This window comes from Lepisosteus oculatus, chromosome 2, assembly GCF_040954835.1.
Source record: "Lepisosteus oculatus isolate fLepOcu1 chromosome 2, fLepOcu1.hap2, whole genome shotgun sequence".
Lineage (NCBI taxonomy): Eukaryota > Metazoa > Chordata > Actinopteri > Semionotiformes > Lepisosteidae > Lepisosteus > Lepisosteus oculatus.
Genome location: NC_090697.1, coordinates 46,831,629 through 46,858,823, shown reverse-complemented (window position 1 = coordinate 46,858,823; position 27,195 = coordinate 46,831,629). Strand labels below are relative to the sequence as shown.

The following is a 27,195-nucleotide window of genomic DNA, read 5'->3' as shown; positions in this document are numbered from 1 at the left end:
CTGTTTGGAAAATGATCATTAACAGATAGCACCCAGTTCTTTAAAAGCATACAGATGCAAGTCCTGTCTGCTTATTAAGTAAAAGCCCGATTTTAAGCATGTAAGTAATGGAAATCCGAACATATTTTTATTATTATTTTATTTGATTCTGAAAATAACAAATGTTTTTCATGACAATTATGTAACACACACAGGCCAGTTACAAAATCTGACCTGATTCTGAACTTCAGAAATGATGGCTAACCTTTATTGTTGACTAAGACCAAAATGGTTCTGATGTCTTTTGTTCTTAACAGCAGCTATAAAATAATATAATAAAATTGTCTTCTAAATCTGATTATTAGTCTATTATTATATAATTTCACATTTCATCAGTAAGCATCTAACTTCCATTTATAGTAATAAAAACATGCACATTTTGAAGGCTTAATTCAAAAGCATCACCTTCAGGTCATGTCAGGCAAGCTAAACTATCAAACTAAGGACAATACATCAAAATCTTACCCCTTTTATTTGTAACATAACCTGATTTATCTAGTAAACATAAAGAGCAGTATGAAAAATGCTTTAGGACAACTCTTTTTCTCTCTGAGAATCCTAAGTAGCATTTCATTTTGAAAGCATTGTCTTTCATGTTTCTTTCTTCTGGCTGAAGGTGAAAAGAATGAAATTTATTTTTCTGTTAAAGAGCTCTTGAAAGACGTCTCGGTCTCCTCTGATTAGTGCATATCCATAAACAACAGCTTTCATTTAAAAGCTTACAAAGGAATTACCCAATCAACCTTACTGTACATAAAAGCAAGCATGTAAGAGTAACCTTTCACCTAATACATTTAATATTGGAATCCATTTTCTACTGATAGAATGCTGAAGGTAATCCTATCCCTGAGGGTGGTTGCCTGAGGGTCCTTAAAACACACATACATCAAGATGCACTCTGGTGGCTGAAGTCTGCACTGCAAGATACAAAGGGAAACTCCAATGAAAAGGTGTGAAATTGCAATGTTGAAGACAAAGAAAACGTGTGGACTCACAGCTATCAATGTGCAAATGTTTGCTTTTAGAGTTCAGAGACAATCTATGTACAGCAGTCATCAGATGTTCTGGATCAAAGCACTCTGGGGTAAAAGGATCGAGAAGGAGAAGTGTCATATCAAGCCTGAAGGAAATCTGCTGGCAAACTTGGTAAATTAAGTTGTTGACCAGTTCTGGGTATCATGACTAGAAAAATAGATGACGCAGCACCAAATTACCTTTCCATACTCGCCATTGGGATAAGAGGAGCACAGAATTGGGTAATAAACATTATTCAGTTGTGACTGTTCAACAGTTCCATGTGGAATTACTAGTAAACAAATTATAGATTTATGTGTTGGTGAATGTATGTTTGTTTGTGAGAAAACAGCTACTACTCAATCATTTTTGTTGAATGAGTACTCTTATATGTGACATTCACCCACAATGCCATCAGAGTCAAACTAAAATATCTCATGTTAAGCACATTGCATTGTTTAAACTAATAAAATAATGTAAAATACGTGAAGTTTTCACTTACATTGATCGCCTATGTACAATCACATTTATGGATACCTCATCAGTCATTGATAACAAACAAGGGAAAGCGATTATTTATGCCAACTTCCTTCCTTATGAGTCTTGTTTTTGTTTCCACTCACAGCATTAGAAGAAATAATATCTGTTCTTCCATCCATTTTCTCACTGGTTCATTCAAGTCAGCGCTGAGGGGGAGCCAGATCCTATCCCAACAAGCAACGAGCGCAAAGCAGGGGCCATCCTGGACGGGATGCCAGTCCAACACAGAGCGAACATAGACACAGACACAGACACTCGCACTCAATTTTCCCAGAGGCCAATTAACCTACCAGTATGTTTTTGAACTGTAAGAGGAAACCAGAGCACCTTGAGGAAACCCACATAAACACGAACGTGGGGAGAATATACAAGCTCCATGCAGGTTGCACCCCAGGTCCAGAACTGAACCGAGGGCCTTGGCTCTGTCAGGCACAAATACTAAACACTGCATAGGAATAATATGTATCTTATTATCTCACTGTTTGTTGGGAAGGAAGCATAGTACTTCTCCCATGCGGACAACAACAAGCTTGCAGTTGAGCATCAGCGTGTGTTGGCTGAAAAGGAAGACGTACAGCATAATCCCATAAACGAAGAAACACAACGATTTGGATTTTGAGTCTTGAATGGGTGCAGATTGAGAAGATCCTCCAAATGAAGGGAAATCTGGGGGAGATGGTTGAAAATCTAAAATCTTGCTTCCGACACAGAAAACTATGTATGAAAGACTGTCTTGTGTACATTGTTAGCCAAATAAAATAAATGAGAGGATTTCACAAATAAACTATTATTTTACTTATAATTAAAATTATGGTTTAAAAAAGAAGTATGTCTAATTATGAACACTCTTTCTCACCTTTGAGCTATTCTCGCTATTCTGTCCTTTGCTGTCCTGTGCTTTATATTCCTGTTACCTTACTCTCCCTCCATCACAACTGAACAAGACTCAACAGCTCAAAATGCTGTGTATGTCTTTTTACTTACCAGTATGGAATTAACATCTACTTGCTCCTGTCTGGAATGGAGATGTACATCATACAAACAGAATTAGAGCCATCAGACTAAATGGGGTTTACAGACATTTAAAGAAAGTGAAAAATATAAGTTACAAATGTTTGTTTTACAGAAGCACTAAAAATGGTATGTACTCCTTTTCATACTGTATATAGATGGGGCTTCTGTATCAGTTACTGTATATAGCTAGTGTCATTTTTAATTCATGATTGGATATGATTCACCTGCAGTAGTTCTCTCACAATTTTTATTTTATAAAATAACTATTAAACCATTTCAGAAACAATCACAAGGAAACAGTATGGCTTTAATGTCACTCTTTAAATCAGGCACATGCACAAAGCACTTGCATCTCACTCAGAAAACTCAATGTACTGTATGTCTCATGTTGTGAAATACGACAATTCTGTATCATTCTGTCATTTGTCTGGCTGGAACTTTTAGCCAGATTGACTTGTACAACTTAGCTGTTTTATTAACATACAAAAATATACCAATATCTACAGGAGGGTTGATTTCTGGTCACCATTTGAGATTTGAAAACATGACCGTGAAATCTGGAGACTAAAGACCCTAATGACTATTCCACACTATCGCTGATAGCGTGCTAATACAAACAGAATTATAGCCGTTTAAATCTTACTGTACGAAATATGTTTTAAAACGAGACCAAAATGTCAGAAAGCTAAAGTGTGAATGGCAAGGAAATGTAAATGTTTACAAAATAATTTATAACTGCCTGAACTGAAATTCTACTAGAAGAGGTGACTTGGTGTAAAGAAATGTAATGTAAATTCTATTGGTGTGAATTTGGTCATATTCTTGTTAATTATTACAACATTTATAGCATTGAGCAGTAAAATGTGTTAGTGGACGTGGAATTTGAAAATCTGCAAACAAAAAGCATTTATATTCTAAATAAATCTGCTCTTTCAGCCATTGGACACAAAGAGTTTAGGACTGTTATGGAAAAGAAACATTGGCCAATGTTTTAAATATTTTTAATTCACCATATCACTGACACTTCATCAGCTAAATTCAATAGCATATTTCTAATTAAGTACTGAATTGAAGCACAGAAACTGACAATGAATTTTGCTTTTATCAGACAACATATCTCAATATAATTTTAATAAAGTTCATCTGTAGTTTTTCCCTTTTAGTTTTTTCTTCATTTTATTGTAAGAAACATCATTTTTAGAGTGAAACAGCTCAATCTTGTTAGCTTCAATAATTTCCTTATAAAATGCGTTATTTCCTCATTTCATCAATCCATAATTGGTGCCAAAATTAGAAAAGCATGTACAATTTGACTGTTTTTTCACATGTGCTATTCACCAAAGAAAACACACCTTTAGTTCCTCAAAGTCTGGAATTGAATCAGACATACTGCAGTGATCTCATATCAAACATACCAAAATTAGGCTACCTCGAGGCATGCAAAAAACGTTACTATGCTTAAGGAATCTGGTCACTCCTCTCTCCACCCAAGAGCTCCAAAGAACTGATAAGCACAAAAATTAAACAGGTCTCACAGCTATCTGTACACAGAAATATTCAACCAACTAATCCTATCTGGGTTGGAATTAGGAAGCCAGTTCTTAAAAAGAAAATAAAAAGAATTTGAAAGGCTAAGGAAATTTCTAGAGTTCTAGAAGTTCAGAGCTACTGGAAAGAGAGCCTCAATTCAAAAAATGTACCACATTTTCTCCTGCGGGGTTTCACATCTAAGTCAGATTTATAATAAAGACAGCAGCAGAACAGTGCTAGAAAGAGATCCTTTAAATCAAAAGCCAATCATGAAATATGTCAGCTGAGGGCCTAGGAGGTAAAAATGTTGGCCTTGACACTGTACCATATTATTAAGTAGTTCTGGTAATGTTACAGTACAATGCAATAAAGCATAATTAAAAAAAAAACCAATAATAATCTCTTAAAAGGCAATTGTTTAAAAACATATTTTCTACTGTATATAACAAAAATGAGAAAAATAAGGTACTGTATTATATACTTCAACACCTACCTAATATTTCAAAGTCTATAGATGTCTTTTTTGCAGTCTCCTTTAGCAGTAAAAGTTTTCAATTTTGTGAGAATCAAAGCACATAAAGATGTGATGAGGATTTGACGGCCCCTCTCCTTGATGCTGTAGGAAAACAGAAAAACATATAAGATTCTCCAAAATATAGAAGATGACTATAAAGAATCAGCTAACATATAATAATCCTCTCTGGAAAATAGGAGACTATAATCTCATCATTGTGCAATGAATACTTTTGAACTTTCCAGAAACAAGTCCACAATGTCAGATATCCAATATTATCTTGTTACATCATTCAGGGTCGTCAGGATTGAGCAGTGCTTCTTGTTTCTTCACAGCCCTGGGGTCCTGGGTTCAAATCTCACTATGGATCTATAGTTTGTATGTTTTCCCAAAGTTCAACTGGGTTTCATCTAGATACTCCAGTTTCCTCCCACACTTTTCACTTTCTCAGGGTAATCTTTGTCTCTAAATTGCCCCTACAGTGTGTATGTTGTTTACTGGTGTCCTTACAAGGGTATAGTCCTACCTATGTTCCTTAACATTAAGTTATTGAAAATGGTTGGTTGAATCACACAGCAACACAAACTTCCAAACACCTTGTGTATAATCTCCCAGACAATGACCTATAGTTATTCCTGAAACCATTTATAACAATAATACTATACTGCACACTATACCTCACAGGATCAATCAAGTATCTGTCTATCCAGACAGAGGATAGATAAAGTTATTAACAGATTGAGAACAGGAAACAAAAGTCCTTTGAACGTGTTCTTTGCTTCCCAGACTTCAGTCATTAGGAGTGAGACCACAGAACTTTTGGGGCTGATTTTTCTTGCCTTCTTAGTATAAAGAAGCACTACCCTAGAACACTGTGCTTTCCCAAAGTTCTCCTTTTCCAGTGCAGCTGAAAGTAAGGTGCCATATTGAAGAGTAGGACCAGCTTAACTTTTCTTTGCTTGGGAATGAGAAACAACTGTAAGACATCAATGAAAAAAAGCTGCTGGAGTACGGCTTCATCAAAACAGTGCACAGGCCTGAGTGACATTGGGAAGGCTGTGCTGAGCTTTAGTGTCATTCATCTGGAGTGGAAACTCCAGAAGTGTCTTCATGCAAGATTATATCAAATGGATGACTTCATGCAAGATAGTATCAAATGGATGACAGCAGTATCCCATAGCTCTTTGTGCATGTCCCAGGAGCAGATGTGTGTGTTGCTTAAAACAGTTACTCACATTGTCAACGTATTCATAATAAGCTGCAGGCTTCACCTATACCATGGGTGCATTCAGTGGCAGCCAGCTGAAAGCTTCAAATAGTAAAGGCGCTTGCTCAGAGGGTACAATGAATTCTGTGGTCCAGACAACAGTGATTCTAACCTAGGTGAAGTCAATAATTCACTACGAATGGGATTCCCTGAACTTCAGTGCACAACTGGATGAACACCTCCAGGTGAGACTTAAGTAGACTGTATTCCCCAAACTTTCAATGCCACAGCAAATCCTGGGAACAACAGGACACGTTGGAAATGTAGTGGCATAACAGAGATATATGCTGCTCCTCCGAGAGGCAGTAACTTTCCTCTAAGGCAATGTGAAGTTCGTTAAATGATGAATGGCTTCAAAGGAGAGTACACACAGGTCATTTTTCTCCTTCTCTTGTACAAGGATTGTCATACCAAATCTGGAGGAAAGATCATTCGATGGTTCCAGTTTGGAAGGATATACTGTAGGATAGGAACTAATATGTGATTCCAAATTACAAAGAAAAAGAGCAGAACCCACTTGTCTCAAGTGTGTGTGTGCTTCATGAGAAGAAAAAGGGTTGATTTTACAGCTAGCAGCAAGAGTACTAGGAAAGAGGGTTTATTTGTTCCATCTCCCTGTGAAAGAGCAAAACTAATAGCTTGCACTTAAATGTACATCGTTCTCCACGTTCACAGCTCTACACCCAAAAATCTCCTAAAATGGGCTGATATGATTTTCCATTTGGGTACAGGCATTGCTGACTAGTGTATAGGCTTAAGAACAACAACAAAGTTTTAGCTGACTGCCTAATTGGACTAAGCGGCATTATTAACCAGTTTTGTCTGCCTAACTACCATTTTTTCTGAATCTGTCAATTATGGAATATGAAAATCAACATTCTTTGTTCTTTATCGAGTGCATGGTTTGCATATTTCGTTTATTTGAAGACATGGCTTTTCGTTCACTTTATACAACTAATACACCACTACATGTTTTGGGGAACATGCAGATTTAGTGTGACCAGTCCAGTACACAAATATAAAAAACAGATTTTATCGTTAATAAATAAAGCTACAAAAATGATCCTCTGTTCCACAACAGACACCATTAAGAAGGCAAATTATAGGTCACAAACTTATCTTTCTTCATTAAATGCACCAAACACAATGCCAGAAAAAAAAATTAAACTACATAACATTTAAATATAAATTTTAGGATATAGTTTATCAAACCTGTTTTTGGATGAGTTTGAGATTAAATAAAAAAGAAGAAGAAATAGGTACATCCTACTAAATGTTTATTACACAATTTGCAACTTGTAAGATATGTGTGGGTCAGACAAGGAAGGAGGGATAGAAGGATAAGAGAAGCTTGTCATAAAAGTACATAAAATTGTCCAGATACCATGCTGTGCAAAATATGTTTTAGACACAATTTATAGTAGAAATGTATGTAGCTTATCAACAACTTACTCCAGGTTTCCACTACTGTTGTCTACTGCCATAGCTATTTAGAGAGTGATAATATGGTGTCATTTGGATGAGAAGAAATCGGCGTTGCTGTCTTTAATTCATATTGACCAGTCTTGTGATCACCACAGCTCAACCTAAACTATACACTACTACAGCTATGAGGTGATTTAGTAGCTAATCCGTTATATTTGCCAATCAAATCTATGTGACTCTTTGATTACTTCTGGCAATTAACTTTGTTTGTTCCAATGTAGACATTAATAAAGCTATAAGGCTACTTTGGCATCGCCAAATAATTGTTTCTGATTAACTCAGAAAGTGTATTTTACTATCGCTAATGGAATTGAACTGTGTGCGATATTGAGCGGCACGACAGCGTCATATTCTGACCTCTTGGCATAGTACTTACCTTTGTCTGCTGCTAGGTAGTAAGAAGTAGTCTTGTAAAGATTGCTGTCCTACTAGCAAAATGAATGTTTACAGAACATTGAGGAGTTGTCACCTTTTTGCTTAGCAAAGGTTTAAAGCCGTGTGAATCTCAAGGGAGAGTAACTACTCCGCATGGTAAAAACGTTTTATGGTATGAGAAAATGTCCGAAATTAGTGTGAAAAGGGCGGATGAATGGGCGATGAACAATGTTCATGATGTCACGTATATACTCGTATCAGCTGAGTGCTGACAGAGTGAAATGCATCAAGAGACTATATAGTTGATATCACAGGTGTGTATTTTTATATAGTAAGCACTGCATTCAAGTCTGAATGTCAAAATGCTCATTGATTAGACCAAACTTGTTTGCGAATGTTTCAACGTCTTCTCCAACAGTAGACGTACGTTTGTCACCGTTCAACACCATAGAGGAAAGGTTTGTTTTTTATAGTACAAGAACTAAGGAGTTGCGGTGCAATGGAAAGAACCAATGACACAAACAGCTGATGGATTTTCTCCGTTTCTCCCAATGCGAAATCTCCCTGAAGTAAGAACATTCATAAGAGTAACAAAGTCCAAAAAAGGGGTGTAATAATTGCTCGAGGATGGACTCATTTTATTTTATTATGGGGACATCTGTGGATGAACAAATATATTATGCAGAAAGTAAATGTCTTAACCACGTGTGAAACCAATGTTTGTACTATTTGGAAATTCAAATTATATACCCTTCTGTATGTGTATCTAATATCCACATAATAAAGCTTTAGTCGATGTCTTTATGCAAGGCAACTTATGTAAAACAATTGTTCACAAAATAAACTTTAAGTAACTTTTAATGCAGTTTAAGCAGTCACAACTTATTATTTTTCTAGGTGGCTATGCATCGCGTACGATTTGACGAATAATTATTATACAAGCACTTACACTGAACAGGCTGCTATAGTGTTTTCTTAACTGCGTTTATCTGTAGGGAATTATAACATTTTCAACATAATATGTCTCCGTCAGTGTATCAAAAAATGACCATTAAAATGATAGCATTGAGCTTTTTGTTCATCTTCATTAAAAAAAATATATTAACAATTTACATTCAGTGGATCTGAATTGCAAGTCTGGTTTCTGAGGGCTAATCCATAATAAAAAACCGGGAAACTACGCAACAATTGATATATTTTCCGGCTTCAAGATGTATCTATTCTCATTAAGTTATCATACATATACAGTAGTGTTCAACCTGTGCTTTCAACCTGTACTTGTAAATCTGAGTACCCTCGGGCTAATTGTTTTTATCTAAAAATAGGCTGAATCTTATTCATTGGGTTGACCTTTCCCGTTGAACAATAATACAGTACGGTCGGTGATGAATAACTGTAAGATTTTTAATACCTCACCTCCAATCACTGTTTTTGCTTTTCAATAGCTCCATGACAACAATAATTTAGGATAACGGATTAACAAAACCATATGCAGTTTCCGTTAGACTCTGTCTGCATAGGGAGGATGGAGCAGATTGCCCTTTTTAATTAATACAGTATTTAGCCCTTTTGTTTTTTGGCGCTCAGCTGGCACGTGGCTGCTTGGTTCTGAATGAACAGCTCCTTTCAGGTCCACTCATTCTTCAAGCAGTTAAACCAGAGCTGAACAAAGCCAACGTAACGACCTGGGCACAAGAACCCACAAAAGATTCATTAGTTTAATAAACTTCAGTTACATTTGTCTTTCTTCTCAGCTCTGACCGCCTGAGACTGAAATGGTTGACCTCTTCATCTGTAAAGTAAAATTATCTCTCCCCGTTACAGACTCGGGAACGTTTATAGTTTACGTCACACTAGTAATTCAAGTTTGCTCACACACAAAAATATTAATAAGATTTCTTTATTGAGGACATTAAGATTATGTGAAAATAATGCAATGGCGTGGATTTATAAGACCACCTTTTTAACTTTTCCGCAAAACTTGATTTCATGTTTTAACACGTTTAAAATAAATTAAAACACCGTACTGTATGTTGCTTGATACATAAAAAGTGTAACGATATACACATATATATATTCATCTGTTAGTGTCATATTCATTGTTTGTTAGCTTGTTAGTTATATATTCATTAAAGGTAATCTCTGGACAAATAAAGTCAACTCGCTAAACAACACTTAAATCTAGAGTATAAAATAAAGAAAGCACTGAGGATGAAACTAGTATTCATTCTATTTTGTTTGATCTCCTAATTCCTTACCATCATTCACATATCATATTAAATCTATAATAAAACATAAAATGTCTAGTCAGAAGGCATGTTGTTTAAAATGATAAGATTTACTTTACAAAAGCATGATTCGGGGAGTGTTTATCATTTGTTTCTCAACCAAACAAGCTACTGTACATAGCCTGCCTTCCTTTGCAACCCTTATTTTGTATTCTAACAGAAGTCATTGTTGTAATCGCACTATTTGAATATTACTGACCACCTGTTACCGATACTTTTTCTTTTTGATGCTTGGCTTTTTAAATGTGTGTAAGCAAACCTTGCAGTAAAACATTTTTTTATTTGTATGAGTCACCCACACACACATCCAATACATGCACACACCATAACAGTGGAAGCTGCTTCCTATTTTGTTTAAAAATGGAATATGAACTCGTATCAAGTTTTACGTGAAGCATACTCGTTCATGTCCACATACAAATAAAACAAAATTATATATAACATAGCCATCTAAGTAATATACAAAGTGTGTTCACAAACTTTTCTTTCTGAAACATCAGTCTGCAATTGTTTTTTGATTTTTTTGTGTGTGTGGACGGGTGGCTGAGTTGAGATTTGCCTTTGACCTTGTACAAAGTAAATAATTTCCGCCATTGTGTAAAATATTGATTAAAAGAATTACTTTAGTATTCTAACACTTTTGGTGTTTAAATTGTTGTCACCAGATTGGAACTCATCAGTAGGAAAAAAATATTCTTGTGTGTGGGGGGGGGGGGGGGGTATCGTGTTATATTGAAGCAATGTATTAACATAGAACACAGACGTAGACGTAACACTGTCCTTTTAAGGAGATTTTCATTCACTCAACCAGTTCAACGAGCTTACTAACTTCAGTATGAACGAATTCGTTCCTGCAGAGCACATTATAGAAAAAATACAGACTTCTTAGAATATTTGTCTAAAACAAAGGGCATTTGTTTTTCTGTTTTCAGCGTAGTATCAACATACAGTACTGTATACGAACCTTTACTGGATGAATGTCAAGATCAAGGAGTACTAAAGATAAATCTTGGAAACTCATCTGCTGTTCAATTCCTTAAAGATTCGTTGTTTGAGTGTTCTTAGTCTCCGGTTACTAAACCCCCATCTGATCTAATTCTTTCAGAAAACTAATTTGGAAATATTTGCTATAGCATTAATGTAACCCTTCACATCCAACTGTCAGGGCATCTTTGCACAAGTTTCCAATAAAGTACGTGGTCTAATTCTTCCTATTGCTGTTAAGCTTTATCCTAATGAATACCCGAGTCAACATCGCGAAACCTCAGCCCTCCTAAAGTTGCACGTTACTTGAGCTTTGCCTAATTCCCACAGCGGTTTGCCGTCAATCTATAGCACAGCACCTGATAGTAATTCAGACAGGAGGGAAGACTGTTAAAACTCTACATTATTAACTCCAGCTCTTTGAAACCGTGACTTCTCCATGCTAAAGATTGAAAACTTTGTCTTTTGTTATCCGTGTTTAACATAGATACATTACATATTTTTGTATAGTAAGATTGTTCACTAGAATGTAGTAGATCGGTACTGATACATTTGACTTTTGCTAGTACTGTACGTTGCAGATGCCTACTTCATGTTAAATACAATATACGGACATTATTATTTTTAATGCACAGTAAACATGATTTCTTGATATTTGCTTCTAGAGTTCGAGAGTTGTTAATCTTATTTAAAACTGTTAATTTTAGCTTTAGCTTAAATATCAAATGTGAATTAATATTTTATGTAGCCTATTCATATAACCGCTAGAAATGTCGATGTTAACAGCATTATGTTAATACTTAGATTATATATGCATATATGTCTCACATACGTACAATGAACTTTAGCATCCTAAAAGCATATTTAATAAACTCACAACTCCACAGTAAGCACTCCGAAACATCTTTTATTAGATTATTATTTCTAGAGGCTGAATTCACCGCGTAGCAGATGGTTTCATTTATCTTCTAGCATAAAAAGTCTATACATGGTCTTCAAAATGTAGTTAAACATGTTTAGAAATTAGAAATTAACCCCTCTCTCTTCGCAGTCGTCAATCTAATGAAATTTGTCCTAGAAAGAAATTACAGGAAAACACGTGCCCAAGCACGAAGACCAAGTACCAATATCCGAATTATCAAAACGACAGAGCATCGTGCTATTAGAAAGAAAGTCGGAGTAAAATCCAAGCACAAAATACCAGCAGCTACTGTCATGCCCAAAATTGAGGTACTGGTCTACAATGAACAAATGCCACAGTTGCTGATATGTGTTCCACAGACATTAATTATTGTAGAATAGTTACAGTAACTGTGATGCCTGTAAGGATTACTAAACTCTTTACAGTTCTTTATTTGCAGTTCTTTACGTTGTTTTTATTAAAAACAATAAAGTCTAGTATTCAAGCAACTACAACACCATTCTGTCTTCAAATCAACAATCACAAACACGGTGATGTTTTATAGAAAATTACTATAATGCGTTGGAAAAACATTGATTTCCTCATTGTGGTCTATGTACCTTGTATAGTCTTTACTCCAAAGTTGTTATGATTTTTAATGTGACCAGGCAAAATGCAAAATACGGTACACGTTATACATAGAAAAGGGATGTATACTGTCAGGTTTAGGCCTAAGGTCTCCATTTTATTTAATGAAATAGAAAACCATGAAACAAGCCACAACAAAACACGGAGGTACGCATTTAAATGTATGTCCCTAAGCAGAATTAAAAATCACAGACAAGCCTAACAGATGGAAGGGAATTCTGACCAGGACTGTACATATGGCACAGCAGAATCTTCGACGTGTGCTGAGCCGATGTTGCATTAAGCTGTAAAGAGAACGTCTACCATGCAACTGGTACCCCGCTTATACAGTATGCGCTGAGCTTGCTCATCGGATCCTAATCTTTTTTAAAAAAAACCTTTCACGATTTGCCATTCAGTTTCTTTCAATGTTCCCTTTTGCCTAAAGCACAAAATACTGTGTTTTTTTTTTCGTAAGGTTATTTCAGGTAGAGTGATCTTGGAATAATTTTTGTTCTTCCATAATACAGTGGTTGACGTACTTGAATGCAGAGAAAAACAGAATACAGGTCGTAAACACAAGAGGAAAATTACACTGCTGTTTACGTGGTGTGCAGAAATATTGTTTTTCTAATTTGATCAACTTTTAGTCATGCATCATATGGACAACCATGCAAAGCCTGGAAGAGTTTCGATTTTAGCAGGTTTCGTCCCACTATCACTATATCAATGAAACGTTAGAAATATGTAATGTAACGCTTTGACTTTATCTACCGATAGCTACCAGAAATGTGAACAATTGTAACAGAAAATAAACTAGTAAAACTGAACTTCCACTAAAATTTCAAAATGAAACACGTAGACTACATTTAGGTTGCTCAAACGCCATCTTCAGTGATCAGTTATTTCTCAATGAAGCTTCGCCGCTTTGAACCTTGCAAATAGAACTACCCAGTTCTACTCGTTAAATAAGAAATAGATTGACTGCCTGCTCTGCCACTTTCTTTACACACGGACGGATATCCAGTCAAACACGAAAATTAGACGTTAATAACGCCAATCTGAGGCAAGGGCAACGAGTTCATGCACAGACAACGTTGTTCTTTTTATTTCTTAGTAGTGACTGCACAATCTGTCATATTTGTAGACTATGTGAGGTCGGGGTAGGGAAGTGGGTGGGCATGTGTGTGTGTGGAGGGGTGGAGTGGTGTAGAGCGTGAGGACTTATTAAATATCAGGTCGAGCCATACTAGTATAATTTTTGTTTTTAAACGAGTAGTTTTGTATGTCCCAATTTCACATCATTCAGAAGTTGGCAGTGAAAAAATAATCGCCAGTTCGCTGGTGCTTTTGAAAACCAAAACGTATGAATCCCAATCGAAGTTCATTTTTGTAACGCATAAATTAAATTATTTGTTTTGTTTTTCTTATATTTGTGCAGTCTTCATCATGTTCCTAGGTGAAAAGTGATCTTTGTCCCGTAGTACTGTACAGGCTAAGTCAGTTATTTGCGGCTTCACACGACTTCACAATTCGGTCATCTTTTGTCTTAAAATGTCTAAAGGTACCCCCCAGTTATATTCTATCGGGCTAATAAAACGAGGTAGAAGTGTTGAGTGATGACCCCGGTGCACGCCTGGATAATCACACTTCGACTTCACACAATGGAGTTAAATTCTAGTCGTGTGCCATTGTCGATCTTTACAAAGCAAAGAGGGCCGGGTGACAGTTCTTGTTAGCCTGCTTGAAGAGAGACTAATAAACCCGCCAAAAGCTTAGACTCTATTTTACCGGGTAGTTTAATGTGTGATCGCCTGCTGTTAATAACAAAAGAGTTTGTGTTCCTTAAACATACAGAATCAAACTGAATTAAGGGCTAATTTAAGTATATTTACACAAGTTAACATTATCTTAGTGGTTGTTTTGATAAAGAAAGGTTAAACAAAACAAAAACGTTTCACTTGCTGTTCTAAAATATGTTTCGTCCCAAGTAGATTTTCTTTTTATGTATTCAAACATTTATATCCCATTAATTTTCATTTAATTTGCAGTGACATCTGTTTATTTTCACTGACTGTAGTAAATGATCAAATAACCAAAAACACATACAATAATATCTAATTCGATATACTGTAAAACTGCATCCACGCTCCAAAAGAAGTAAAATGCCCAAAACCACAATAAAACTTCTCTTATAAGGACAAATCGTTAAAATACATATGTATATGTGCATATACACATGAATATGCATACAAAATATTTATATTAATAAATATATATTACATTTTTTTTAATATCCCCTTAAGGCGTTAACGAAATCGCAAACGAAAAGTCAATTGTTGAAAAAAAATATTCTGGAGAAATAAGACAAAGAAGATCAGGCTAAAATATTTTCGATTTATTTTCTCGGTAGGATAACAATCATACTGATGCAAGTGTTTTCAAAGATAACTTACATTTCTGTTGAAAATCCCAAAAATGTAATTTCGATGGTTTGCCGTGTCTTCAAATAACAGTAAAGAATAATGCGAGGAACTAGAAGTGATCTTGCAAAGAAAACACAAACGACTAAAAAGAAATGTCCACAAAATATCATAAAAAATGTTGAAAGACTACTTGGCTCCTTATTAGGCGAAGATACAATATTTATTCCTTGTCTCCTGGGATGAAGCTCTTCCACTATTGTCCTCCCATTTCTCTATGCTGATGCTTAATTTTCAAAACTTCTATATTACCAAGGGACCTACGACATCAGCTAAAGAAATACCCAGCAAGTACAAAATCTGAACCAGGGAGCTGCTTTTGTGCAGAGGGGAAATTTATTTCATCCAGGTTTTAAGGCTCTGAGAGAGGATTTTTTATTTATTTATTTTTTCTTGAAAATCTATTTTGGATTTTAAGGGCATTTATCTGATAGAGCGATAAACCGGGTGTTGGATCGCAAAAATGTCAACAACCTTTCCGGGACTGGTTCACGATGCGGAGGTATTTTATTTCATATTTATTATTCACCCACGAAACCGTTATATTTAATTAAAATCTGCTCCAGATAAGGTACAGAATAACAGAAAAATTCGTTATGACATCTGTCGCCAGGAAAGGCACTCCTTACTTTACAACAGTTGCTATAACGTAAATTTCATAATACCATAAAGAATAAATAGCTTTAATGAAGACGATTGTAACAGACATTATGTACTACCCAGGAATTGATGTTAAACTCCACTTGCTTGTATTTTACAAGGACCGATGAGGGTTAACTGTGCATCGGTAAGTTAATAAAATAAAAAGACTGAAATTAGTCATGTTTATCATTTGAAATCTGTTCATATGCATTGCTTACCTGCAAATGAACGAACGGCAGTATGGGGATTTTACCTTTGAGCTACAAAGTAAGGGAGAATTACATAGCATTTTAATCCACTTCAACTCGAATGATAGACATGTAAAATTTTCTTGAGGGCTTTTGGAGAAGTACGTAGGGGTGCTTTACTCTCGTACCTTCCAGGCTTTCAGATATATGACACAGCCATCAGGTACTTCTTAAAGCGGACTTTGAATTGTGTTTGGAAGGCTGGATTTCCAATGAGTTCATTTTTTAGCATGTTGAATTTTTTTTTTACGCAGAGCAAACAGACTGCATACTGGTAGCTGCAAGGTATTGTAAATGACATACCTCATATTTTCTTTTTTCCTCTTCTTACAGATACGTCATGATGGATCTAACAGCTACCGTTTGATGCAGCTTGGATGCCTGGAATCTGTGGCCAACTCATCTGTCGCTTATTCTTCGTCGTCGCCACTAACTTACTCCACTACAGGAACCGAATTTGCTTCCCCTTATTTCTCCACAAATCACCAGTATACACCACTTCACCATCAATCCTTCCACTATGAGTTCCAGCACAGTCACCCGGCTGTTAACCCAGATGCCTACTCATTGAATTCTCTTCACCATTCCCAGCAATACTACCAACAGATCCACCATGGGGAACCTGCAGATTTTATAAACCTTCATAACGCTCGAGCCCTGAAATCCTCTTGCCTAGATGAGCAGAGGAGAGAGTTAGGGTGCCTTGATGCCTACCGCCGGCACGATCTTTCTCTCATGAGCCATGGGTCTCAGTATGGCATGCACCCAGACCAGAGACTTTTGCCGGGATCGAGCTTGGGTCTGCCACCGCCGGGAGCCGACGACTTACAGGTAAATATCCTCCCATAAAAATTTAATTAAAGTGGAAACACATCAAACACACGATGTCGGAGTGAACCTACCCTGTGAACATTTTTTTGTAGGGGCCAAAGAGACTCACACATATATATGTATACTAATAGAAAGGACGAGTGATTGAGCTTTATTAAAATATTCCATTGGCTAATAGAGGTATGACCATATTGTGCAGCACTTGTTTTAAAAAATGTTTTTAAAATATTTTGATTTGATCATTAATGTACTATAAAACGAGGTAAGCAAGGTTTTTAGCCTTTACAGTTATCTTGCTTTTAATATAATTTCAAATAATAATAACAATAATAATAATAATGCACTGTTTCTTTGCTTATTTTTCTTCCTCTTTCTTTCTTTTGGCATTTGTTTAACCGAGAGGGTAACAATTCACCAGAATTGAAATTGTATTAGTAATTTGCAGCACGTCTGCCGCTTTTCTCTGTACATTTCCCCCTTTCCTCATTGAAAAGCGCAGTATTTTTTTTTTTCAAAAGAAGGGATTAGAGGATTGGGAAAGACCGAACAAAAGGAAAATCCTCTGCAAAAGAGCACCGTAGTTTATCCAATTTTCGACTTAATGTCACTCAACTGGTTATTTATGCAATGTCATCCGATCACGGCAATGTCGATTGAACAAGGGCGTTGACAAACTTTTTAGAGAAATTTAATAATTGTTGTATTTGTTATCCACTTGAAATGCATTGCCAATAATTCGAAAATATACACGGGTAGCTCTAGAACACATCCCTTTAACACTAAAAGGCTGTTTTTCGTGTGTGTTCAGGTATATATTAAGATATGTGACACGAATATGCAGATAGGTTATATTATGTTTTGCTGAGCAGTCATTCACGATCATTTTAAATGTATAATATTTTATCATTTACAATAATAATTTCTTGGAAGTGTTCTTGCAAGAATACTTCATGTATTATATATATTTACAACAGAATAGAAAGTGAAACTGCGCCAGGTCACGGCCAGCAGCCCGAAGACAGATGAACAGATGCAAGCAGTCTTGTGGCCAGAGTTGCATCTTTCAATCTCCTAAACAGATTTTCCATGCTTAACAAAGAAAACTGTCACACCTTTTCGTAGTCACTAGCTTAATTTATGCTTGATCTCTGAGTTTTGCGTATTGATTTTATAATCACTTTAGCCTTGCAAAATAGGAAAAATAGACCCAGAATTTGTTAAAAAGGCTTACAACATCTAATCTATATGGTATTCTAGATTTTTAAAAAATCAGAGAAGTTATTTTTTTACAATTATTTCGTAGTATACACAACAAAAGTTTAAAACCCTAATAGTGACCATGGCCTATTGGAAGGATTAATTAATTTTAATGAAGAATAATAGCATGTTACTGTTACAGATTACATCTTAGATAAACACGTCTGGATGAGATCATCATCATCACCATTTTATTATTATTGCTGTTGTTTTTATTGATTTTGTTAGTAATAATATTCAATCGCTTTTACCAAAACGGAAAACTCGTGACTTTATTCAAAATCAAGTAACATTTTAGGTATTATTCCTAGTAGTGGGCAGTAGTAGTATTGGGACACAATAAATATCTTACATGAATATACGAGATACGTTTAACGGTTTAATTTAATTAACTTATTACATTTCTATCACTTATTTAGGCTGATACTGTTCATTTCCAATAATTCCTGTTCTTTCTTTAATTTGTTTTGTTATTAAAATCTCTCTTCATTTTTTTTTCCAAGGGGTCAGTGGAAACCCAGTGTGGATTAGTCTTAAATGGCCAAGGCGGAGTAATTCGAAGAGGTAAGACTTTTCTTTCTGAAAGCTGGGGTTGTTTTTTCATTCTCTTTCAAACATTTGGAAGCCCAAGTTTAATTTCATAATTGTTGTTGTGACACAACGAAAAACCGGATTGTGCCAGCGAGACGATTTTGTGTTAGAATGCCAAAATTCAGTTCAAACTTTGCCGACTTTTAGTTTTCATAAAAAGCATTTCAGACTTAAACCTACTTTGGTTAATTAATCGAAGCAGACAATTGCGGGGAGATAAAACTGCGCATTTCATAAACCAAAACACATTACTAATATATCTCGAATATAACTCTAAGAAATCAAATAAATAATAGCAATACTTACTGTATAAGAAACTGGAAAATGAAAATAAAAATATGTACTGTTGAGTATAGAAATGTTTGGTGTTTTCTAAACACCATTAAACTAAAACGATATTAAAATGATGATAAAACATTAAAAAAATAATCATGATTATGATTAGCTAGTTAGAGAGATACGAGGAATTTGTATAAAATCTAAAAATAAACCCGACAGTACAAAGAAAAGTCTTATTATTGCACTGTATACAAAAAATCCTTGTTTAAAAGCTCCCAGAGCTGTTGGGAGAAGCGCGGATCCGGGAAAATACGACTTTTAGTCTCACTACATTTAGAAACGTCCCTACAAATAGTCACATATTAAAGCTTTATTAATTCATCTAATTTAATTAGTTCAGTAGCGTGTAAAACTATACACTCATCTTCCCCATATTTTGTTTTTAAACGAATTTGTCTAGAATATTACTTAAAACTACATCAATATGACCTTATATATTATGTAATTATTTTTGTGTGACTAATGATAAACGGTGACATTCTTCATCTGTTAAGCAATCAAAAAGATGAATGACAAACTGTTGAAAACACGATTCCTTTTCAAAAAGTATCAACAGTAATAATATTGTAATATTATTATACTACCTATATAGTAAAATAATAATAACGATTTATTTTCAGAACTGTTTTTTTTTATTAATTTAACTGGAAAAGGCGTGCCTTACTTGTTTAATATAAATGATTGATTTTAGCGCATTTTTTTTGAGTGTGTAGACCTAACTGAAAAGTAATGGTAGGTTTTCACTAGGGGATCAATCACAGATTGTATCCCTTTTTGCCTTATTTAAAAAATTCGATAGATATTTTTACAAATCGCCCACTATAGCGAACCGAAAACTGAGAGCAATGATTAAAATCTCTCTTTACAACCTTGGGTATATTATAAAGTTTATACACAGTTTTACATTAATAAAAAACAAAGGATATATCCTGGGTTCTCAATTTTTAATTAACTCTGTCTAGGTGTTGTGCTTTCTTTTGGGCTGGTGCCGGGATCCCAGTGCTATCACTTCCAGTTAATGGTGTGCAGGATTTAGCCCGAAGCTCCACTATTCTAACCATCAGAACCAATAATCTTTGCTTTACCTAGTGCTCCTGTATCGATAGCTTCTCTAGCCTCGGGCACCTGCTTTGATATGTTAATGTTTCTCAGTCCCAAATTCAGCAGAGATCATATTAATGTTGTTCATACAGACTGGAGCTTTGCCTTCGTTGAATATTCAGATACCCTTTTTCAAAAGAAATCACTCAAGAAACGAGGCTCCTATTTAGAGAAGTCGTCTGTGTTTTTAATCATTAGAAATCCCTCTTAGGTTTTAAGAATTTGATCAGGCTTATGCCTATTCTTTCATGTATTACCCCACACTTGCTGTGATATGTGCTCAGTTTATTTATATTTGGGTAATTAAGTTAGCATGTTATATGTATTATAATTGTGTGGTGGGCTCACCTTAAACATGTAAAAAACAATATAATGACATTTGGCCCGTGTCTTTTTTTTCTTCCTTCTGTAAATCTTCGTGGCAAACTCCTAAAAAAGCACTTGATTCGCTTTGTGATCATTCAGCCTCGCTGCCCCAGGCAAATTTCAGCAGCTTAAATACTGCTATAGCCTCTGGGCCATGAAAAGAGGACCAGACTACCAGCAATAGCTCTTTTTCAATTGCCCTTGGCAACATAAAATACAAACTACTTTGAATCAAAACATTTTTGGGGAATTAATATGATCTGAACTCTGCATGCTTTAAGAGATCTTGGGTTTGTCAAATCGCTTAGAGGTGACTGACATTCCAAGGCAGAGGCATTAATGCATAGCCAGAAACATTGTCAGATCTTATTTGATTTAAATGCCTTCTTTTAGGGCTCAGCTTCGATTACGCTCAAATTAAGTATCACATTAACCTCAATTGTACTTTTTCTATTGCCTAATTTTCAGTGAATCTAACTTCAGTCCTTGAGAGTTAGCTTGCCCCGATCAGCTGTAGTGCTCACACTTTGCATTGGTGGAGAACATCTAAGTTGCAATGCGAACCTCTCTCACGAGAGAACCTTATACTACAACGCGTGTTGAAATGATTTAAGAATTGTTGTCATGTTAGGCATTCCCATTTTCTGTCATACGCCGTAGCCTACACACAAATTTGCTGAGGACTGATAACCTGTTAAACGGGCACCTTTAGGCCGCATGCTGCATGCTAACCTGTCACCTACTATTTTTAGTTAGGTTTCTTTTACTTTAACTCCCTTTGTACAATATATTATTATGATTGAAGTCGGCTTTTCTGGGAAAAAAAAATGCCTGTCCAAAACGTACTACGTCATGTAGTACACTGCTGTTATCTGATTGTGATATAGTGGTACATTGTAAATGAAGTTTGCTTATTTGTTTTCGATGGGTCTGTTTTTGTTGCAGGGGGTACATGTGTTGTTAATCCAACAGATTTGTTCTGCTCCGTGCCAGGGCGGCTTTCGCTGCTCAGCTCAACTTCAAAATATAAAGTAACAATTGCAGAAGTTAAAAGACGCCTCTCCCCACCAGAATGCCTCAACGCGTCTCTACTGGGGGGCATCTTAAGAAGGTAACAAGCGCATTTATGAACGTAATTTCAAATTATTCGTGTTGTACAAATGTTGATAATCATAATGATAATAATAACATTGATAGTCTTTTGTATTAGTACAAGTACTGTAAGTAGCTACGTCAGGATACGTAAGCTGCAAGAAACAAGTATAGGTTTATTCCATGCTGAAAACATATTGACACACCTGAAGAAGGCTCCACAGCCGAAACGTTACAGACCTATACGTGGTCTTATGTTTTAGCCTAGTGCGTTACCAGTTAGGAACTAATGAGTTCTAAAACGGAGGACATCCATGACAAATACAACTAAAACTCGGTAAAAATAGCTAAAGCATATTTTATTTCAAAATTGTAACCTGTTTATCTGGAATGAAAACGTATATTTTTTTCAAGTCACATCATTACATAACATTACATAACAAAAATACTTAATGCTATCATAATTAAAATTCTTTAAGGGTATATTTTAATGAGAACAACGAACCTATAACCTACATATGATCTATGTTTAGTTTAGTTAAAAATTAGTGGTTCACAATGCAAAACAACATTTTATTGAACGGTGGAAGAAAATTCAATTAATTGTCTTGTTTTGTTTATGGTTTTGAATAGAGCAAAATCCAAAAATGGAGGTCGCTGCTTAAGAGAAAAACTGGACAGACTTGGGCTAAATTTACCTGCCGGAAGAAGAAAAGCGGCAAATGTAACTCTTTTGACGTCTCTAGTAGAAGGTAAGTATTTAGTTAATTCTGCTTATCTTTCTAATTGCTCATTTTCTCCTTTCAGTTGTCCGGTGTGTATGAGACGTTGTCTGGGACTAAACACTCTCTTTCTTTAACGTCTTGATTGTATTTTAACTCTTAATACTTGTATTTTTTTAACATGTTTCGAAAACAAAATCACATATCGAGTTTCATTTTCAAGGTGAAGCTCTTCACTTGGCCCGGGACTTCGGTTACACCTGTGAAACGGAGTTTCCGACAAAAGCTGTGGGGGAGCATCTAGCCAGACAACACATCGAACAGAAAGAGCAGACAGCTCGGAAGAAAATGATACTAGCCACAAAGTAAGCACAAGCTGATTTACCTTACCCCCAGAAACATAGATAAGGTAAATAAATAGAACGGTGAAGCCTGTTTGGTTTAAAATTTTGGCATCAATCAGAAAAACACTGTTTTTTCCCCCACATTTTACCGTACTGAATACAGTAAATGTTCAACTGCAACTGCTGGTGCAAAGGAAAAAAATGCGAAATGTTTTAATTTCAGACAGATTTGCAAGGAATTCCAAGATTTATTAAGCCAAGACAGATCTCCGCTTGGATCCTCGAGACCTACCCCCATCCTTGACCTAGATATTCAGAGACACCTAACACACTTCAGGTAAGGTCTTTCAGGGATTGTAGTTTTCTATAGGTAAACTACATACAAGTGACTAGTGGTCATAATTGTAGGTAATACCTGGATATTGTAATTGAGCAACTAAGGAAGGCTAACAGCACAAATTATGTTTAACATAATAAATACTATCAACCATGAATACACATTCTCTAGATCATTATTTATTAAATCGTGGCCTCTCCTCATACTCTTTGGAACTGGCACACCACAAAACTGTTCACTATATTATAGCATCTAGATTGCGTTAACCTTTCTGCAACTAGTGTACCTTCTTCTATGTAAAAACATAATGCATACACATTTTTACATGCAGAGAGACTTTGAAAAAGATTGAAAAACACGTGATCTAATCTAGATTGATCAAAACATCATGTCCACCATTTTATCACACAAGTTCATGCATCATCATATGTTTTTGTCCATTTAGTCCCAATCAAATTCTGGAATACATTAATTCCTTTTGTAATCTGCTTTCCCAGTTTGCAGACTTGAGTTCAATTCCCATTCTTTTATCTGCAATTGAAGCCATAACAGACTTTTAGTGTATAAACTTCCAGGGATATTACAAAATGTTTCAAGGGGACATCATTCCAGGACTTATCGGGTTAAAGGTGTATTTCAGTCAAGTTGTATTTCAGAATCTTATCTACCAGGATACTTGTTCTTCTTCAATATATGTACTGGCACAAATCATGGGTGGTGACATGCCTGTACATTGTGTGGAAACCATAAGACCTGATCTTTAGGGTTGCAGTTCATTCTTCATGTGAAGTCTGTATAAGGGAGCTGTATGAAATGTTTCCTGGGGCAATTTCAAAAGTAAAAGACAATCCGTTCATGTTCCATGGGGTCATTTTTGGTTACCTGTTGGGCAGTGCCACAGAGAGTGTACCTATAATTAGTGTGGCTTGAATCACCAGATGATCACAGTAGTTGATCGGAAAATGAAAGGATCTTTTTGAGGGGGTACAGTACAATACTTTTTCAGGAGGAAAGTCTGTACATCAATCTGTCCATAGACAGCACAAGTATCCATAGGAAATATTGTTTTAGCTCACACTACCCATGGAATGCAATAATGGACAGAGGAACGGAGTCTGTGCATAACAACTTTTAAAACCATAGTGTATTTTCCTACTAAGCATACAGGAAACCTTTTAATAACAGTAATCAGATAACACTTTTACACAGCCAGGCTGCAGTCCCTTAGAGCAAGAATGCTGATACTATCAAGCACACACTCTCAACATACGTCTGATTTAGATCACATGCAAACACAGAAAGAGCGAGAGCACATTATTACGAAAGTATTCATTTTATGAGTTTTTGGTATTGAAAAGCATGGATTTATGATAGATTCTTCACAAAATGTCAAAACAAAGCAATTTTCACAGATTGCATAATTTGTAGTTTAATGGGAATTATTTGCGTTATTTTGCACACATGTAATTATCCGTGGAATCATGACATTTTCCGTAACATTTGTAACATTTTCTCTTTTCAGCCTAATCACACATGGATTTGGAACCCCAGCTATCTGCGCTGCTCTCAGCACCTTTCAAACTGTTTTAAGTGAAATGCTAAACTACCTAGAGAAACACTCTACAAACAAAAACGGTGCTTCACCGGACTCCAATCAGATTAATACCAACTCTGAAAAAATTCCTTTGCGGAAAACAACAGAAACCCAGTCTAAAGATGGCAAAGTGGAAAAGACAGAGTAGAACATGCTTGCGTGGTTGAAAGAGCTTTTCTGCTGCTGAAGATTTTATAGTTTTGGCACAATGGACCAAACTCTCTAAGAAGACTGTACACATGTAAGATTGTAAAGAATTCCACATTTTATTTAAATACTGAATGTTGTGCTTGTAGTATTTTTTGTTCACCATTATACACACGATATTCTGCTGAAGTCCCTGAGTTTTAGATAGCATTCCCTTAAAGATGGGTATATAGTTATACAGTATAGAGACAAGAGGGTCAATGCTCTCTAACAGTTCACAAGAAATCACTCATATACATGCCCATTTTAAACAACACCGGAAGCTGCAAGGATATCAGAAAATCTCTCTTTTTTCAATGCTTGAAATGGCAATACATTACACACATTTAATATTTACAAATATTTCAAAGTATATTAATAAACCTGGATTTTTTATTGAAGCCTTTTATAATTAGAAACAAACTGTATATTATTCTCTCATTCTGTTTGCATCAATGAACATACTGTGTGTTGTGTGAAGCATCAGCTTTTCTCTATCTATTTAATTATCATTTGGTGCCTTATTTGGCTTAATTCTGGACCAAGTATGTTTGGGTCTTCCATTGAGCCTTTATATTGTTAACCATTTACTACACTGAGCAAACTATACCAACTGCATCCAATGAAAAATGAAACAGTTGATTGCTCCAGTAACACTTATGATGGGATCAATTGATTACAAACATTCTATGAATATCTTAATTCTGAGCAATAACTAATGTTTTTTTTTAAATTGCTGTTATAAATAAATTGCTGTTATATTACACTTTTGACATAGTGCTGCTTTATAATATAGTCTTATAGTATATACTGGGATTTGTAGTTTAATAATTTTATTTGTATTATTAAGGTTTATATATTGTTAATAATAGCCTATATCTCATATTTAAACACTACTACCAATATATTTTATTATTAATAATATATAAATGTTGTATTATTCTAGTAATAGAGAATATTAACAGGATCTTGTAGTTCACAACATTTTTATGAAACATAATACAACTTACAAAGGTGCACCATACTGCTTATTACTTCTAGTAACTGTAACTGAATACAGCAGAATTAAAATGTTTGTGGATTGCTTGTAATCAATTAGGAGTCTAGTAGCATTTTCTACTTCATTAAGCTAAAAGGCCTTTGCAACAATACATTTTAAGCAGCATTAGACATCTTGTTTTACTTATTCTGTATAAAACAAACCACCCAAAAGATGCATGACACTTCTTGTAAGTATTCAAAAGTAACTCCATTTGATTGGGAACTGAAATCAAATGTATTTTGATTTTGAAAATCATTTTACTTTTGAAATTGGTTAAGAATTCCAGTTGCTATATGGACAATGTATGCCTCCATAATAAACTGAATGCAGAGTCATATTTCTACTCAAGTAATGTATGACAGAAAAAAACAAACAAACATGCTATTGGGTACAATAAAATCAGAAGTGAAAGTAAAATCCCCCCAAAAGCTAGCTCCCCCTCTAACAGCCCCTGTAATACTTGAGAATGTTGGGAAACTGAAAGAAATCTTGCATTTAAAGTGAGTCCAACTTGTGTCCGATTAAAATTAAAATGAAAAGTGGTATGTGGTATAAATTAACTGATTTTGTATGTAGTATCAAATAAATACGTAAAATAATCAAGTTTCTATGGCCTTCTCCTGGAGGGGGAGAGAACTGGGAACAGCACAATTACATTTCCTTCTTTGTGTCTTGATTTCAATTTGTACTTTTCCTTGTAGACCTTTAACTGAATCAATGGAGCTCACAGACATCCATGATCAACAGAATGCGTGTTAGAATTATTTTCCAGTTGCATTTTTATTCTGCACCTTGTTGGTCTGGAGACTTTGTCATAAGTGTCTTTACTACATCTGAAAGCAAACAATTATGCTGTTATAGTACAGGATCATTTAAAATGATCAAACATTAGAATTACTTTTTTTAAGACAGGAATAAGACACCCACTCTTTACTGTAGCATTATTTGTTACGAATTACGTTTTTAGCATTCTGAGTTTTCCAAGATGAACTACAGTATGTGAATTGTGCTGCTGAAGTTCCCTTTGAAGCACCCAGAAGAAACTGATCAGTGTCCAGTGGTTTGTACACCACTTAATTGCTGAAATGTAGGTAGCGTAGATTCTTGCTTATAACTGCTGAAACTATTTTGCTTGCTAATCCAATTTACTGGTATATGAATTTGTTATCATTCTGGAATGCTCTTTTACAACCTACCTGTAAATCATTTATGGGTGTTATTTGAGAAAAAGAAACATTGGGTTGAGCAACAGCTAATATCAATTTTATATTTCTTTATATATAAATATCAGAACTATAATTTGACTCTAAGTAAATCATTATAATGGGACGTTTACCGACTCTGAATATTTGAATCAAGGGATTAAGTATAATGTTTTTAAATTGTACTTGAAAGATAATTGTTTTTGTATATTGAGACCTGTTTAATGTACTGTATATATG

At 35.2% G+C, this 27,195-nt stretch overlaps 1 protein-coding gene and 1 long non-coding RNA gene across 3 annotated transcripts; one reads left to right on the top strand and one right to left on the bottom strand.

Annotated features, from left to right (window-relative positions):
• Positions 1 to 220: 220 nt before the first annotated feature.
• LOC107077347 (uncharacterized) lies at positions 221 to 15,353 on the bottom strand. Its single transcript, XR_001478395.2, has 3 exons — positions 15,035 to 15,353; positions 4,631 to 4,753; positions 221 to 956 (listed from the first exon to the last, which is right to left on the bottom strand). It is a non-coding gene; the product is annotated as an uncharacterized lncRNA (long non-coding RNA).
• Positions 15,337 to 27,195, top strand: tfap2d (transcription factor AP-2 delta (activating enhancer binding protein 2 delta)). 2 transcript variants are annotated; one of them, XM_006625858.3, is made up of 8 exons: positions 15,337 to 15,563; positions 16,285 to 16,782; positions 18,543 to 18,603; positions 21,382 to 21,547; positions 22,162 to 22,280; positions 22,474 to 22,615; positions 22,818 to 22,931; positions 24,454 to 27,195. In XM_006625858.3, the coding sequence occupies exons 1-8, from the start codon at positions 15,525 to 15,527 to the stop codon at positions 24,671 to 24,673; spliced, it is 1,359 nt and encodes a 452-aa protein (XP_006625921.1). In that variant the 5' UTR covers positions 15,337 to 15,524; the 3' UTR covers positions 24,674 to 27,195. The 2 variants fall into 2 exon arrangements, with proteins under 2 accessions (XP_006625921.1, XP_015202382.1); XM_015346896.2 differs by lacking the exon at positions 15,337 to 15,563 and adding an exon at positions 16,037 to 16,114.

Excerpts from the sequence above, each read along its gene's own strand:
- tfap2d (XM_006625858.3), top strand. The coding sequence starts at position 15,525 with ATGTCAACAACCTTTCCGGGACTGGTTCACGATGCGGAG. Across the intron at positions 16,783-18,542 it reads CGGGAGCCGACGACTTACAG|GGGTCAGTGGAAACCCAGTG; the intron begins GTAAATATCCTC and ends TTTTTTTCCAAG. Across the intron at positions 18,604-21,381 it reads AGGCGGAGTAATTCGAAGAG|GGGGTACATGTGTTGTTAAT; the intron begins GTAAGACTTTTC and ends TTTTTGTTGCAG.